A 12,854-nucleotide genomic window follows, 5' to 3' on the forward strand; every position below is an offset into this window, starting at 1 on the left:
TCCTAGTACTATCAATAGCAAAGGTATTTTGTCTTATAAATCAGAAGACTGAATATCTGTTGAATCTAGAATAAGCTTCTGAGTGACCTTCTTTTTCCCTTGATCTGTTTTCCTTTTGGGCAGTTTCATTTGCCCCTATCTACACGCTCTTTGTGCTTAACTTTGTGTTTTTCCTTTTGGCATCCTGCTTTGCTGCTTCCTAATTGCTTAAGTTTCATAAATCACTGCTCAGGCTGTTTCCCTGAGGAGTGAAAGAAATTGATTTTTATAGCTTATGCGTTTGATCCTTTGAACTCTTGACTAGTATCACAGCAGAATAGTGCTGAAGCATCAACTGGAATAATAAGTTGTCCATCCTGCCTAATACAGAGTTTTGACTATTGGTAGTTCCTGGTGTGGGAGCTGGTAGTGAGGATGCATGGCTCGGAGGCCCCGAGAGGTGAGCCCCTGATGAGTTTGCTGCAGTAGTTTAAGGAATTACCACTTCCCTCTGGCAGAGGCTGTGGATCTGTCAACAGAAGGAAATTTGGAGCTACATTACCCACTCCTCAGTGCAATATCTGGCATCTTTCTTTAAAGATGCTTTTCACAACAGTTTAATGAGACATCAGCGTCAAAGCATCTGAAACATGTGAGACTGTTTCCTTTCATCAACTTTCTGGTAAAGTATGGTTTCTTAAATTGTCACAGCAACCACCAGAGCTCATCTGTTGATGTCCTGAGTCGTATCCGCTGTTTGTCAGTCTTGCAGGCTTCTGTGTTCAGCCAGTACAAATGACACCAACATGGTTGTTCATACTGGGAGCTGGGGTATTACTCATTTGGCACTGAGGAACACATCAGAAGCAGTTATTAGACACTCATATAAGTGTCCTTAAATGCAGGAGTTGAGAGAGTTGATGCTGATCTAGAAATCACTCTCTATTCTCAATCTGAGTTCTGATTAAGTTCCTTGTGGCTACTAGGTACCTGAAGCAAGCACCTAAAGGAGAAAGTGTTTGGAGGAGAAATGGGAAGGAGATATATAGGGAAGGGTAAAATTTAAATGGGGAAGAGGGTCTGACTTCATGTGATCCAATAAATCAAACCTAAACCAGGCAAAGGGCCATTTTTCTGAAGATCAGAAATCAGTGGGATGGTAATAAATGTGGGAGACATTGACCACTAAGAGAAAAAGCATCCTGCCTTAAGTGATATTGCCTGTCCAAAGGATGTGGGCTTTTTCCTTGTATGGCTCCTGCTGCTATGGGACTGTGACCTTTCAAATTCAATGGAACAATAATTAATAACCCAGTCCAAAAATCAGGCTGATAATCCTTTACAGAACTTAATAGCATGGATCATCTACAGAGTAGTGGCTTTGTCAGCAGTGTTGGCAACGGGGAGTGTATGCACACACTGCAGCGTACTGGATTGTATATTGTTGATGCTCCAAGGTATGCTGGTCAAGCTGCTGAGATGACCACTTCTGAAATGCAGCCTAGCAGGCAATTACCTGATAGCACTTCAGTAGCTGCAGCAGTTGCTTACACAGAAGGGTAATACTAGGAGGATTTTTAGTATATTCTAATGCATGATGTATAGTATAGCAGCTGGTGGTAATGAGAGCCAGGGCTGTTTTTCAAGCCAGGGTCCTACAGTAGTTCTTGAACTAACAGTACTTGGAAAGCCACTCCACAGAGAATTTCATCCTTTGATTGGGATAGACCCCAGAAACAGTCATTTGCAAATGGATATTCACTCTCTGCCTGTGCTACATGAGCGGATTCTAGTATCTGTGGGTAATGGCTGATGAAAGATGATCAGATTGTGCAAAGAGGGCTCATAGGACATTGAAGAGGAAAAAAAAGTTAATTGAATATACCACTCTGCTTTTTACAAGGCAAAGATGTGTCTGAATAGCTGACAATTTATAGCTAGAACTGATTAAAACTGCATTGACTTAGAATCATAATTTAATATAAATCACTGTGCTTCAAAGGACATTCTAAAGGACTTTGTATAAAACAGAAAATCTCAAACCCCACAGTCCTAATTGGTTTCATTTGCGTTTGAAGAGTTCTTTTGGCTTGCTTTTCCAGGCCTCTGACAAGCTTTTCCTTTTAACAGCTGCCTATAAATTAGGGCACTTGTTTTAACTGGTAGCAGTGATATAAGAGTTCCCACAGCTCCACAGTGAGAGTAGGGCCCTAATTAATTGTAGGGAATTTCACTGTTGATTTGTGACAGCGTGTTTTGTGTTTCTCAGAGCTTTTCTATGCCTTTATCTTCAGGAATCTCACAATCTAAGCACATTTCAATAAAGCATAGCTGCTTAGGATGAGGTGGTTTCTTTTATGGCCTGATTGCTTATAGTCTAGGTGCAGGATAAGATGGAAAGGTTCAGTTAACCACTCTCTGTCATCTCCTTTCAGTTCATACATGAAAGCACAGGAACTTAGGAGAATCAGCCTGGAAGGTAGGTTTGCACATGAGCTAAATGAAAAGCCTGACTCAAGATATGGATGTGTATGGATGAGAGGCTTTAGAAGAAACCAGGGAGGAAAGTCTGTTCTCAGTGTGTCATTCTGCTTGCTGTAAAGCCAGCAGGGTCTCATTATGGAGTGCCAATTGTAGCAGTTTACAATGGAGCTCTTCCGTCTTTATTTTTGAATATTGTAAGAGTTCCACTTTGTAAAATGCTTTGGCAATGAGTTCAGACTATGTCTTGCATCCATTGAGAAGTCTCTTTCCCAATTAGTTGAATCCTTCTGTTTGGATTCAGAACAAGGAAGGAAGTATGGATTTAATGATTACAATACATTGCTTTTTTTAACCTGCAGATGGTAGAAGAAAGCGAGGAAAGGCTCACAGAAGAGCAGATTGAGTCACTTCTGCAGACAGTCACCAGTATTCTTCCAGGGGATCCTGAAGAACAGCAGAGAGACTCAGCAATGGCAACTGAAGACAAAAGTGACCAAGCTTAGGAGGCATCTAGACCAAAGCTGGCAAGAATTTCAGCAAAAGAAAATCAGCTAATATTTTTCTGGTTTTCACTTGATACCAGTTTCATCTTGTATTGGACATCATTATAAAATATGTTACAATTTTTATGACTCGGAGGTGATGAGGGAACCAATTGTTTACCAGAAAGCATGGAAAAGGACACTATTGTTTTGGCATTCTGTCATAAACAGGGATGGTAATAACGGAGTTTGTAACGTCTGAGAAATTATGGGGCACAGAATCTGAAGCTTTTGTATTTTTTCCATTACCCGTGTAACAGCTGTACATTTGAATAGGCTCATGTACAGCTGGCACTGTTTTAATTATCACAGCAGTGCTAAAATTATAATTGCTTTCATATGGTTTTGAATTGCTCAACTGGTTTTCAGAATGCATTCTACAGTACAAAGCCAACTTGTGGAGCTGTTTGTGAAGAGGGCTCTTTTCAGTGACCAGAACAGAGAATAATGTACAAAAACTGCTTGGTATCTAGCCAGACAATTTCATGTAGGCTGTTGGCGTCGTGCAAGTGAGAAGATCTGTTGGAAGGGTAGCTGTTCTCAAGTATGTCTGGCATTTCTTGATAAAAGAATTACCCAGATCATCAGCTAAATCAACATATTGCCACCATAATCAGCTGCATTGGACCAGTTTACAGCAGCTGAGGCTCTGGACTCAGATGTTAAGGCTCTTAGAAGAGCATTTAGGTGAGGTGTGTATTTTCCCTTCAAACGTTTGTTTCAGTAGTTATATATAGGCAAATCACGGTCTTGTGAACATGCTCGTGACCATGAAATAAATGAATGAGTCAACACTGGAGTCCTAAGCTGGTTTGGAAGAATGGGAATCAGTCCTGGTTAAAGCAGAATTTTCTGTGTACTGAGCTTTTGTCTGACTGAAGGTTTCAGGATCAAGTATTTAATGTTGAAAGCATAGATTATAATAATAAATCATTTGGGTAGTGTACATATATATACATAAAGTCATGAGTTATACATGGCACTGGTTTTATACGATGACTGCAGACCATTCTTTTATAATTGTAACGTACTGGAAATAGAAATAAAGCTTAAAGTGTATCCTGGGAATTTTAAATCTTATAGACAAGATATAAGAGTTTGGATCAGGATATCTCACTTCTTTGCTTCTGTCATGGTTTTATTTTGTGGTTTTAGACAAAGAATTTATGCTTTCTGAGCTGTGTGTGAAAGGGAGAGATAACTTCCAGTGTCTGGGGGATTTATGATACACATTTCCACGGTATTTTAAGCTGCTTTGATGTTTGGAGAGGAGAGTAAATAATTGGAAAATATATTTGTTACCTCTTAAAGATAATTTATCTGAAATGCATTCCAAGGCTGGAGACTAAAGCTGCGTTTTGACTGGGGAAGTGTATTAGTATTAGAGGGAGAAGTCCTTGCTGAGTTTTATGATACATCATTATGCGTTTTTCTCTCTAAATGTGCAGCAAAACAAAAGAAATAAGTAGATCAGAGCACAGACTGACGTGCAATTAATTCCAAAAGTAGCATTTTTACCCATAGCAGTCATGGTTTGACATGCTCTGGCCTTGGGCTGCATGTATTTACATTTTTTGCTGTCTTCTTCTAAAATGAAGTTACTGAAGCACGTTCTAAGCTTACAAAAAGCAGATGGAACCAGATTGCAAGTGCCTTTAGCCAGCAAGAATATTTTAACAGATCTCTGAAGCTGGATGTTCCATCTTGGGAGTTGCTGATTTGTTATCGGGATGGATTTTTGCCAGCATCCATGTTGTCCTCTGCTCTGTGTGTGTGTTGTATAAGATACAAGAACTTGCTGTTGTATTTAACCTTGTCATCAAAATCAGTTCCAGATGGATACGTGTATTAAACTTGTGCAAACGCATGGGCAGCTCATTCAGGCTCAGTTCAGGGACGTAAACTCTAAGTTCCCTATAAATGCAATTCTAAGGAACATTTAAAGGGTTCTGGGATTTTGACATCTGCGTTACATCAAGAAATCATTTTTAAACGTGCTGCCTGTGCTCTCTGCTCCTGTAAGCGCAGGTGAGGAATTGCTGTGGTGCTGAGAGGAGGTTCATGTTGTGCTGCTTACCCTAAGGTGTGTTTTTTGGAAAGCCAAGACTAAAAAATGGTTTATGGAAAGCAAATGTCTCATCTTGCTTATGTGGTGCCATCTTTCCAGTGTCCTGGGTCTTACATAACAGATCTGCCTCTCTCCAGGGCTGCTTTCTGTTAACTAATCAGTTACCTAGCACAATAAATACACTGTTCTGATTCTCTTGAAGGAGAGAAGATGACATGAAGAGATGGTGGCCTTCTGATGTGTCATGGGTACAAGAAAGCATACATGTGTATTGGGCACTTCAAAGGTTGGTCCCTAGTATCAAGAACAGAGGGGCAGAGTACTCCTCCCTTTCTGATATTTAAGAAGCTTATATTGCTTTTAGCTTATTTCTTATGTGTTCCTCGTGTTTGTTCTCTATTGCATGTTTGACTCTTGGCTCATTGACAGCTCTGCTTAGGGCAGCTCCTGTGCTCTCAGCACTGCTCTGAGAGAAAGAGGGAATGAGCTGCCAGAATTCCTCTCCTGTTTTGATACTTCTAAATACCCAGGGTTCCTCTTCTCATAAATTCAAGCCCAAGAAGGGCAGCTTGCCCTAGGCTTTGTTTGGCAGCCCTTGCTGGAGAAGTTTTATTACAGCATTTGTTTTATGGGAGGAGAAGGAGCTCCTACCTGGCTGTGCTCCGGAGCTAGGAAATGGATACACTGGGAACAGAAATGTCCATGGGGAATCTTGTAGAAGATCCAGGAAATCCCTACCAATGAGCCAAGCAGCTTTGGTGGTGGTCAGACCATGGCAGGGCTGCACAGGGGCTGCTGCCCGCCACTGAAGTGCAGAATTTGACAAGCTTTCCTTGTCTCACAGGGAGCAAAAGGCATTTTGTTTCTATCTGTGTGGTGTGTTCACTAGGTAAGGGTGTGTGGTCTTCTTTAGAAAAAGCAAACCCCCAACATTTGGAGGTTTGGCTTGCTTCTGAAGCAGGTTTTCTTCTGAAGCATGCCTTTAAACAACATTAAAGCAGGACATTGGAGCGGCATTCAAGCCGAACGTCTCAGTGTGCTGAAGGGGTTAAACAACATCTACAGAGTGTCTAAAAGTGTTTATACAAATGTTTTTAAGGAGGTTCTGTCATAAACAGCTCCGTAGATAACTGTACTTACTAAAGGCTCTACTGGTCATAGACAAGCTCTTGTTTTAGAGGTCGACCAAGCCAGGCTGGTTTGCACCGTTTGAGAATCATGCCCTAAAATGATAAACCAGCCACATCAGAGTCCATGAGGGGTGGATGCCTGCACTGCTGTAATCCTGGCAGACCCTGACACAGGGCGAATAATCAATCTGGACATGGTTTTGAAGCTATTACACCATAGAAGAAATAAGAAATGTAACTAGAGCACAGCTGAGTTGTAGCAGAGCAGTCAGCACATGTCCTGGAGCAAATTCCTGCTGGTCCCAGACCTGTCTTGGAGGCTGCTTGGGGGGAGCTGCAGGCTGCTTGAGTCATACTTTGCTCTTCATCCTGCTGGAAATGTGTTTCTTCCACCTGATGGTTGAAGGGGAAAGACCTGGTTGACCCTGTGTGAGCGGGGAGGTTGAACTGGGTGATCTCCAACTTCAGTGTTGCTGGCTGTCTGGTTTCCCTGCCCCTGTGCACTTGGAATGTTTTCGGTTGCTTGCTCAGCACAGAGGCAAAGGCTGCTCTCCTTAAGATCTGAAAGGCAGCAAGTTGGGGGTTTCTCCCTTATCCCCTTTTCCAGTGGCCTCTTTGCTGGTGGGTGCTTTGGGGCTCTGGCACGGTGCAAATACTTCATTTCTGGGACGTGGCAAAGGGAAAGGGGCAGTCTTGCCAGGATGGCAGCAGGGTTTCATGTCGTGCCTGTCATTTCATCTGTTGCTGGAGCCTGAAATCAGAGTTTCTGAAGTTGCTCTGTGTTAGGGGTGCATCCTGCACATTGCAGCTACGGCAGTGAGTTGAGTCTGTTCCAAACGAGGATCGTGTAGTGTAAAGGATGCGTCCCAGGATGCTGCTGGGATAAGGTGGTCTTTCAGTGTGATCTTAATAACAGTTTTCTCTTGAGTTTTGCTTAATGCTGTTCCGCAGGCCAAATTAATCCACAGAGCCTCTTCACTGCCTTACATTTGACCTGAGATACAGAACCATTCGCTCACTCATGCTGGCTGTGCTCGGCCCCTCGAGTCAAGCCACGGGTGAGTTAACCCAACCGCAGCTGAGGTTATCCTGGTTTTGAAATGCACAAATCTCCCTGTACTGCATTGTCTATGACTAAATATTTTACTGCCTCTGCCTCCCTGGGGTGGCAGCTCTGCCATGGCAATGCACAAACAGCACGTTCTGCATCCCCGAAAATGCTTTGCTTCTAGGCATGAAGGCTGCTTCTCTGTGCTTGGACACCGGCTTTGAAAGCATCAGTCTTGACAGGGAAGCTACTGTTGTTGAGTGACTTCTGAAATGCTTTGGGCTTTGACAGGGGAAGGGGAGTTGGGGGAACCTGTGTGCACCTCAGCCTGGCTGAGATGGGGCTTTTCCCACTTTTCTTACTTCATTTTCCATCTGCTACCCATAACCAGCCTATTCCAGCCTGTTCCTGCTACCGGTTCCCGGAGCAAGGGGATGCCAGGCTCTTCCAAAACACAGACTGCAGAAGATCTTTCATGCCTGAAAACTTGTTGGTTTATTTGCTTGTAGCACTTGGTCTAAATAACAGAGAGCATCTTCCCCCATGAGCTTTGCCTCACTGATACACTGAGCATGTGTGGTTATGAAATGCTCCTGTAATCAAGAAGGACTTATGCTCACAAGGTAACCACCCCACAGAAATACAGCCTTACATTAAATGTGAGCGACAGCCATTGTCCTTTCCGGGTGACACAGTGACCAGGCAGGCAGTAACACTCAGCTCCTGCTGTCAGTTCTTTGTCCTTAATGAAGTATTTCCTTCCCTGCAGATGGGCAGTGCTGGGGTGGAAGATGCAGAGCGAGGAGCTGGTGTGGCACGAGGGACAGTGTCTGTCTGGAGGGTTACGTAGTGCCTTTGGAGCTGGGATCAGTCAGCAAATGCCAGCTCTGCCACTGGCCTCTGGCCTTGGGGAGGTTGTTTCTCTTCTTTCTTCTCTCTTTCTCAGGGCTTGCAGCCAGGCTGACACCAGGAGCAGTGCCCAAGGCCTTGTTCAGTCCTTTTGTGCATGCTGACAGGTAAAGGAGTCTTTTTACTAGGCTGCAGCCCTCAGCTTTCCCTGTGCTTTGAGACCAGCATGTGGGTGCCCATAACACTGCTGTGATGTGCTCCTGTCCCACTGGACATGCGGGAGTCCACCATGCTCGCAGGCTCTGCTCCCAGCCCCGACAGGACCATGTGCTTGCATATCTGTGAACGCTTGGAGCTTGTTACACAGAGTCAAGTTAGGAATTCCACAGGACGAGGAGTTGCCAGACATCACAGCCTTGCACCCCTGGGAGTTACCCCACCACGAAGGCATGTCCTGCATACACTGCACATCCTTCCCATTGCTTGCAGCAGAGGTAAGGGGGAGCTGAGCTGTGAGGAGATGACTTTCTAATGAAAACATCTGTGCTCGTGAATTGGGCACAAGACCAAATCTGAGGATGGGGCCGAGCCATGGAGCCAAAGGGAAGTGTTCCCTTGTGGGTGGGCTGCCAAGCACCGGCATGCCGGCATCCCTTCAGCAGGGACAGGTCATGCTTTGCAGAGCAGCAGTTTAAGTTATTTAATGGCAATCAGAGGGTCATGTTTATACAGGAAATCTGAACTACACAGGTTCCTCTTGAGTTTAAAACACAATGGTGGGAGCAGATCCTGAGCTGGCATACATGGGTATTGCTCTCCTGACAGGCACATGTGCTGGGAGCATCCTGTGGCTCAAGGAAAACATGGAGAGGGCAGCGCCTGGTGTTATCCCAGTGCGAGCATGCAAAGGGCAACGTGGGGACACCAAACCCAGCCTTTCTGCATCAGCAAGGTGTTAGTGTCATTAGGCAAGAGCCAAGTTGTGTTCCGAAGTGAATGCCATGGTAGAGCTGATGTTGGGGACATGGGAGGAGTGGGACAGGGAGCAGGCAGCTGGAAAGCCATCGAGAGATGAATGAGCTTTGAGCGTCAACATGAGCATCGCACCTCTTCCTCGCCCATGAGAGCGATGCCTTCAGCTGGGTGGTGACATCCTGCCCTAAGGGCACTGCTCCCTCACCACCGATTTGATAACCCAGTGCTGCACTGTGAAATCAGGGATTGGGATCCCTGTTCCCGGGTGCTATCCTGTAAAAGGGGAGGAGGCTTGGGTCAAGGCAAGCAGGGAACTAGTTCTCCTTGGGATGTTAAAGATCTTTAAAATACTCCAACAGCAGCTTGGATGCATCCAGCCCCCTCACACTCCCCCAGACGAGCCCAGGGGATCTCTATAAAGAAGCCCAAAGTACCCTTTAAAACCATGATATTTTATAACCTTCCCAGAGAGAGGAAGGTCACATTACCCCCCTTTCCAAAGGGCTGCTCTATGGAGGCGCAGATTGGGATCCAGCCAGCATCCTGGAGGGAGGCGATGGCAGCGTTGTTTAGGTTGGAGCTGCTGAAGACGTTGACAGAGAAAATGTTTTGTGTTCCCACAGAAAGAATCCTGCTGCAAAGCTTTTATTGAGCAAAAAGAAAGGCTTGTGCTGAAAAAAGAGACAGGGCTGCAGCCAAAGCACAGCTGAAATGCAGCAAGCAGTTAGGAAACAGTTCAAGGCCCAAGAACTTTTGCTTGCCACAGGCAGGAGTCTCCGTGCACATGTTGCTTGAATTCATTTCCTTCTGCATTAAGGATCTTTATTTTATTAACTTTAATGTTTATAGAAACAACCATCAAAGGTAGCGGGGAGGCTGTTCAACTTTAAAGATAATTAGAATAAAGCTGGCCTGAGAACCAGCCAAGTGGGGTGAGAGAACGTCTGAGAAGAGATGGGGAAGCCAGGAGTCATGGGGAAGGATTTAGTGTGCATAGTGAAGCTGGGAAGGGAGCTGCAGGGAGCGCTCAGGGATGCTGCAAACAGTCCCAACAGGACCAAGTGCTTTCAGGAGCTGTGGCTGGTGTTAAGGAGCATCCTCTGGCCAGCTCTTCACCAGCATCTCTGCCGCATCCAGCCTGGGGAGGCAGAGGGGTGATGCTTCATAGGAGCACGGGAGGGTGGCAGAGGTGGCACCAGTGCCCTCGGTCCCCTCAGCTGAGCTTCAGCACCGAGCACAAAGGCTCGCTGTGGTTTAAAGCCCTTATTTGTGTCTTGCACCCCTTCTGCTCCTCCTAAGGAGCAGCTTCACTGCCCGACTGCTGCTTGCAATTAGTGCTCAGCCCTGCGGGGCTCCTGCTTGGTGCCTGCTGGGCTGTGAGAGAGGAGCTGGCAAGAACCACCCCGCCTCTGCTTTATGTGGCCAGGCAGAAACTTCATTGCTCACTTACAACAGAACAACCCCCAAAAGCTGCACTCAAACCCCCTCAACCCCGCTGTGTGTGTGCCGAGCCCTCCACCTCTCGCCCCTAAATGGGTGCCCCATCGCTTCCCAGCCGCAGGGTGGTGATGTTTAACGTGAGCTGGGGCAGCCATGGAGCAGGGCTTTAACATGGAGTATCAGTGCAGGAGGAAGGGGATGAGCTCAAACCGTCAGTCCCAGCTGGAAACGAGTAACCAAGCATCTTCACGCTGCTCCCAGCAGAGGCTCACCTTGCCCCGTGCTGGTCCCTGGGGGCTCCTGTGTCGCTGGATGTCAGTTTGGGGAAGCAAATCCCTTTTGTTACAGACCAGATGCTGGCAAGTAAAAGACATCCCAAAATAGAAAGCCTAAGCAGTTGAAATTACCCAGCTCAGTGGTGAGCATGGGAGGGGGTTCTGCTTCCCCACCCCTTCCCACAGTTTATACATGCATGTATTTTTATATCTAGTGGAAGTTAACCCCTGGGGCCATGCCAAAGGCTTTACAAGCGTGCTCTGTTGAACTAGAGGGATTCTTGCCCTGTCTAAAAGGGCTTTCAAGGGCTTTGCCACAGCAAAAACTGTGCTGTCTGTCCAGAGGAGAGCATCAGCTGAGGTGAACCTGGGGTCTTCTATCAGCAGCAGGGCTGAGAGGGTTCATCACCTGATTCAGATTGCTGTTTCTTTGTTATTTAGATATGTTCAGCTATCTGACGGGCTCGGGATGGACAGGGATACACAGCAGGACATGGTGAGCTCTGAAATGCCCCAGTGGGCAGAAAGGAGGTGGGGTTTGGGGGAAACCAGCAGCACGAACCCCTTGATACCTCCCCAGTCCCCATCCTGATGTGCTGGGCACCTGGTGTCCCTTGTCCCATGGGGAAAGTGGTTGGGGCTACCACAGTGGGGCTCCCATCACGGGGTACTTGGCTGAAGTACCTCCATCCCAGGCCAGCTCCATCCCAGCCCCTTCCCAGCCCCTTCCCAGCCTCACCGGCTGCAGCATTAAATGTCCATCCTCTACTTAACATCTCAAGACGTGGTTGAGGGGTTTTATACTCTTCAGCTTCATCTGAAAAGACTTTGTTTTCCCCTTTTGTATTGCTGATGGGTTTCCTTAGAAGAGACTGTGGCCAAAGGCTTCCAGGGATGCAGCAGCCAGAGGGCGGCTGTGAGGGAGGGAAAAGGAAGCACTGAAAACACCCACTCGAAACCTACTGGGATCCAAGTGCTTCCTCCCAGCAGGTTTGCTCCTTCATCACCGATCAAAGCCCATAGAACCCCCCAGACGCTGCTGCTCTGAGCTGCCCACACCTCAGCATCCGTGAGTGGGAAATGGGCCGTTTCAGGCCAATTTAAACATCTTCCCTTTTCCTGTGCAACGCCCTGTCCCCTGTGTGGGCTCCGCACAAAGTTGCCTCTTTCCCAAGCCCTGTGGGGCTGCTCTGAGTGGGGCAGGACACCCTGCCCGTGTGTCACCACCTCACCAGAACACTGCAGCGTTGCACTGGAAATGGCCCTAAAATGTTCCTTGTGCATCCACATGGAACTCATCCCCACCTGGGGCTGTCCCATCCGTGCCGGGTGTCCACAGTGGGATGGTTGCTGCCCATCTTGGAAACCAGCAGGTTTGGTGGGATGAGATGGGGTGAGCAGCATATGAGTGGTCAATGTTATGCTGGTAGAATACAGCTGGTCCTGTTTGGGCTTGTTGCATGGGGCTGATGTGCTTTGGGTTGCTTGGGAAGGGGTCTTGGGTGATAAGGACCACTGGGATGGTGAGGACAAGCAATTGCTGCTGGTTTATGCACTTCCCTTGTGCACAGATGCTGGGAGTAGCTCCAAAGGTGAATCCAGCCCTGGATTGTGCTGCTGCTGGATTGAGAAGTGGGAATGTGTGTGAGGAAATGCCCAGGGCAAGGAATGCACTAACCCTGACTTCTATCTCAGGTAACCTGCAGCATCTTGCTGGGATTCATCAGGGCAATGGAGAGTGAGGTCAGACCATGGGTCCCAGCCCATCTCTAGCACCAGGGTACTGAGAAAGCCTGCGATTCAGCCCCCAAACCTACAATTTATTCTACAAACACTGCCTCTTCATGATTTAACCTCTCAAAGCTACCGCTGCTGCTCCGGGTGCTGGGTTTTGGGCTTTTCCCAGCCTTTTTCCTGGCCTTTTGCAGCTCCAGGAGCCGGAGCCTTCCCTCCAGTGCCAGCTGAGCTGGTTGTATCAGGACAGGAGCAGAGGCTCTAAGGAAAGCCATAAATATTGTGGGGCTGGTGATGAAGCAGGGAGCTGGCAGGAGCGGAAGGACAGGC

At 46.9% G+C, this 12,854-nt stretch overlaps 1 protein-coding gene across 3 annotated transcripts in view; it reads left to right on the top strand.

The window, feature by feature from the left end:
- The window catches only part of CRCP (CGRP receptor component), a 32,875-nt gene extending 28,811 nt beyond the window's left edge, over positions 1-4,064 (top strand). For all 3 annotated transcript variants that reach the window (XM_062617081.1, XM_062617082.1, XM_062617083.1), the window contains exon 6: positions 2,823-4,064. In XM_062617081.1, the coding sequence (XP_062473065.1) occupies positions 2,823-2,966 (144 nt within the window). In that variant the 3' untranslated portion in view covers positions 2,967-4,064. The remainder of the gene's footprint in view (positions 1-2,822) is intronic.
- The last annotated feature ends 8,790 nt before the right edge of the window (positions 4,065-12,854 follow it).

Source organism: Pezoporus occidentalis, unplaced genomic scaffold (genome assembly GCF_034315485.1).
Source record: "Pezoporus occidentalis ecotype Australia unplaced genomic scaffold, CSIRO_AGI_Poc_V1 ctg192, whole genome shotgun sequence".
NCBI lineage: Eukaryota > Metazoa > Chordata > Aves > Psittaciformes > Psittacidae > Pezoporus > Pezoporus occidentalis.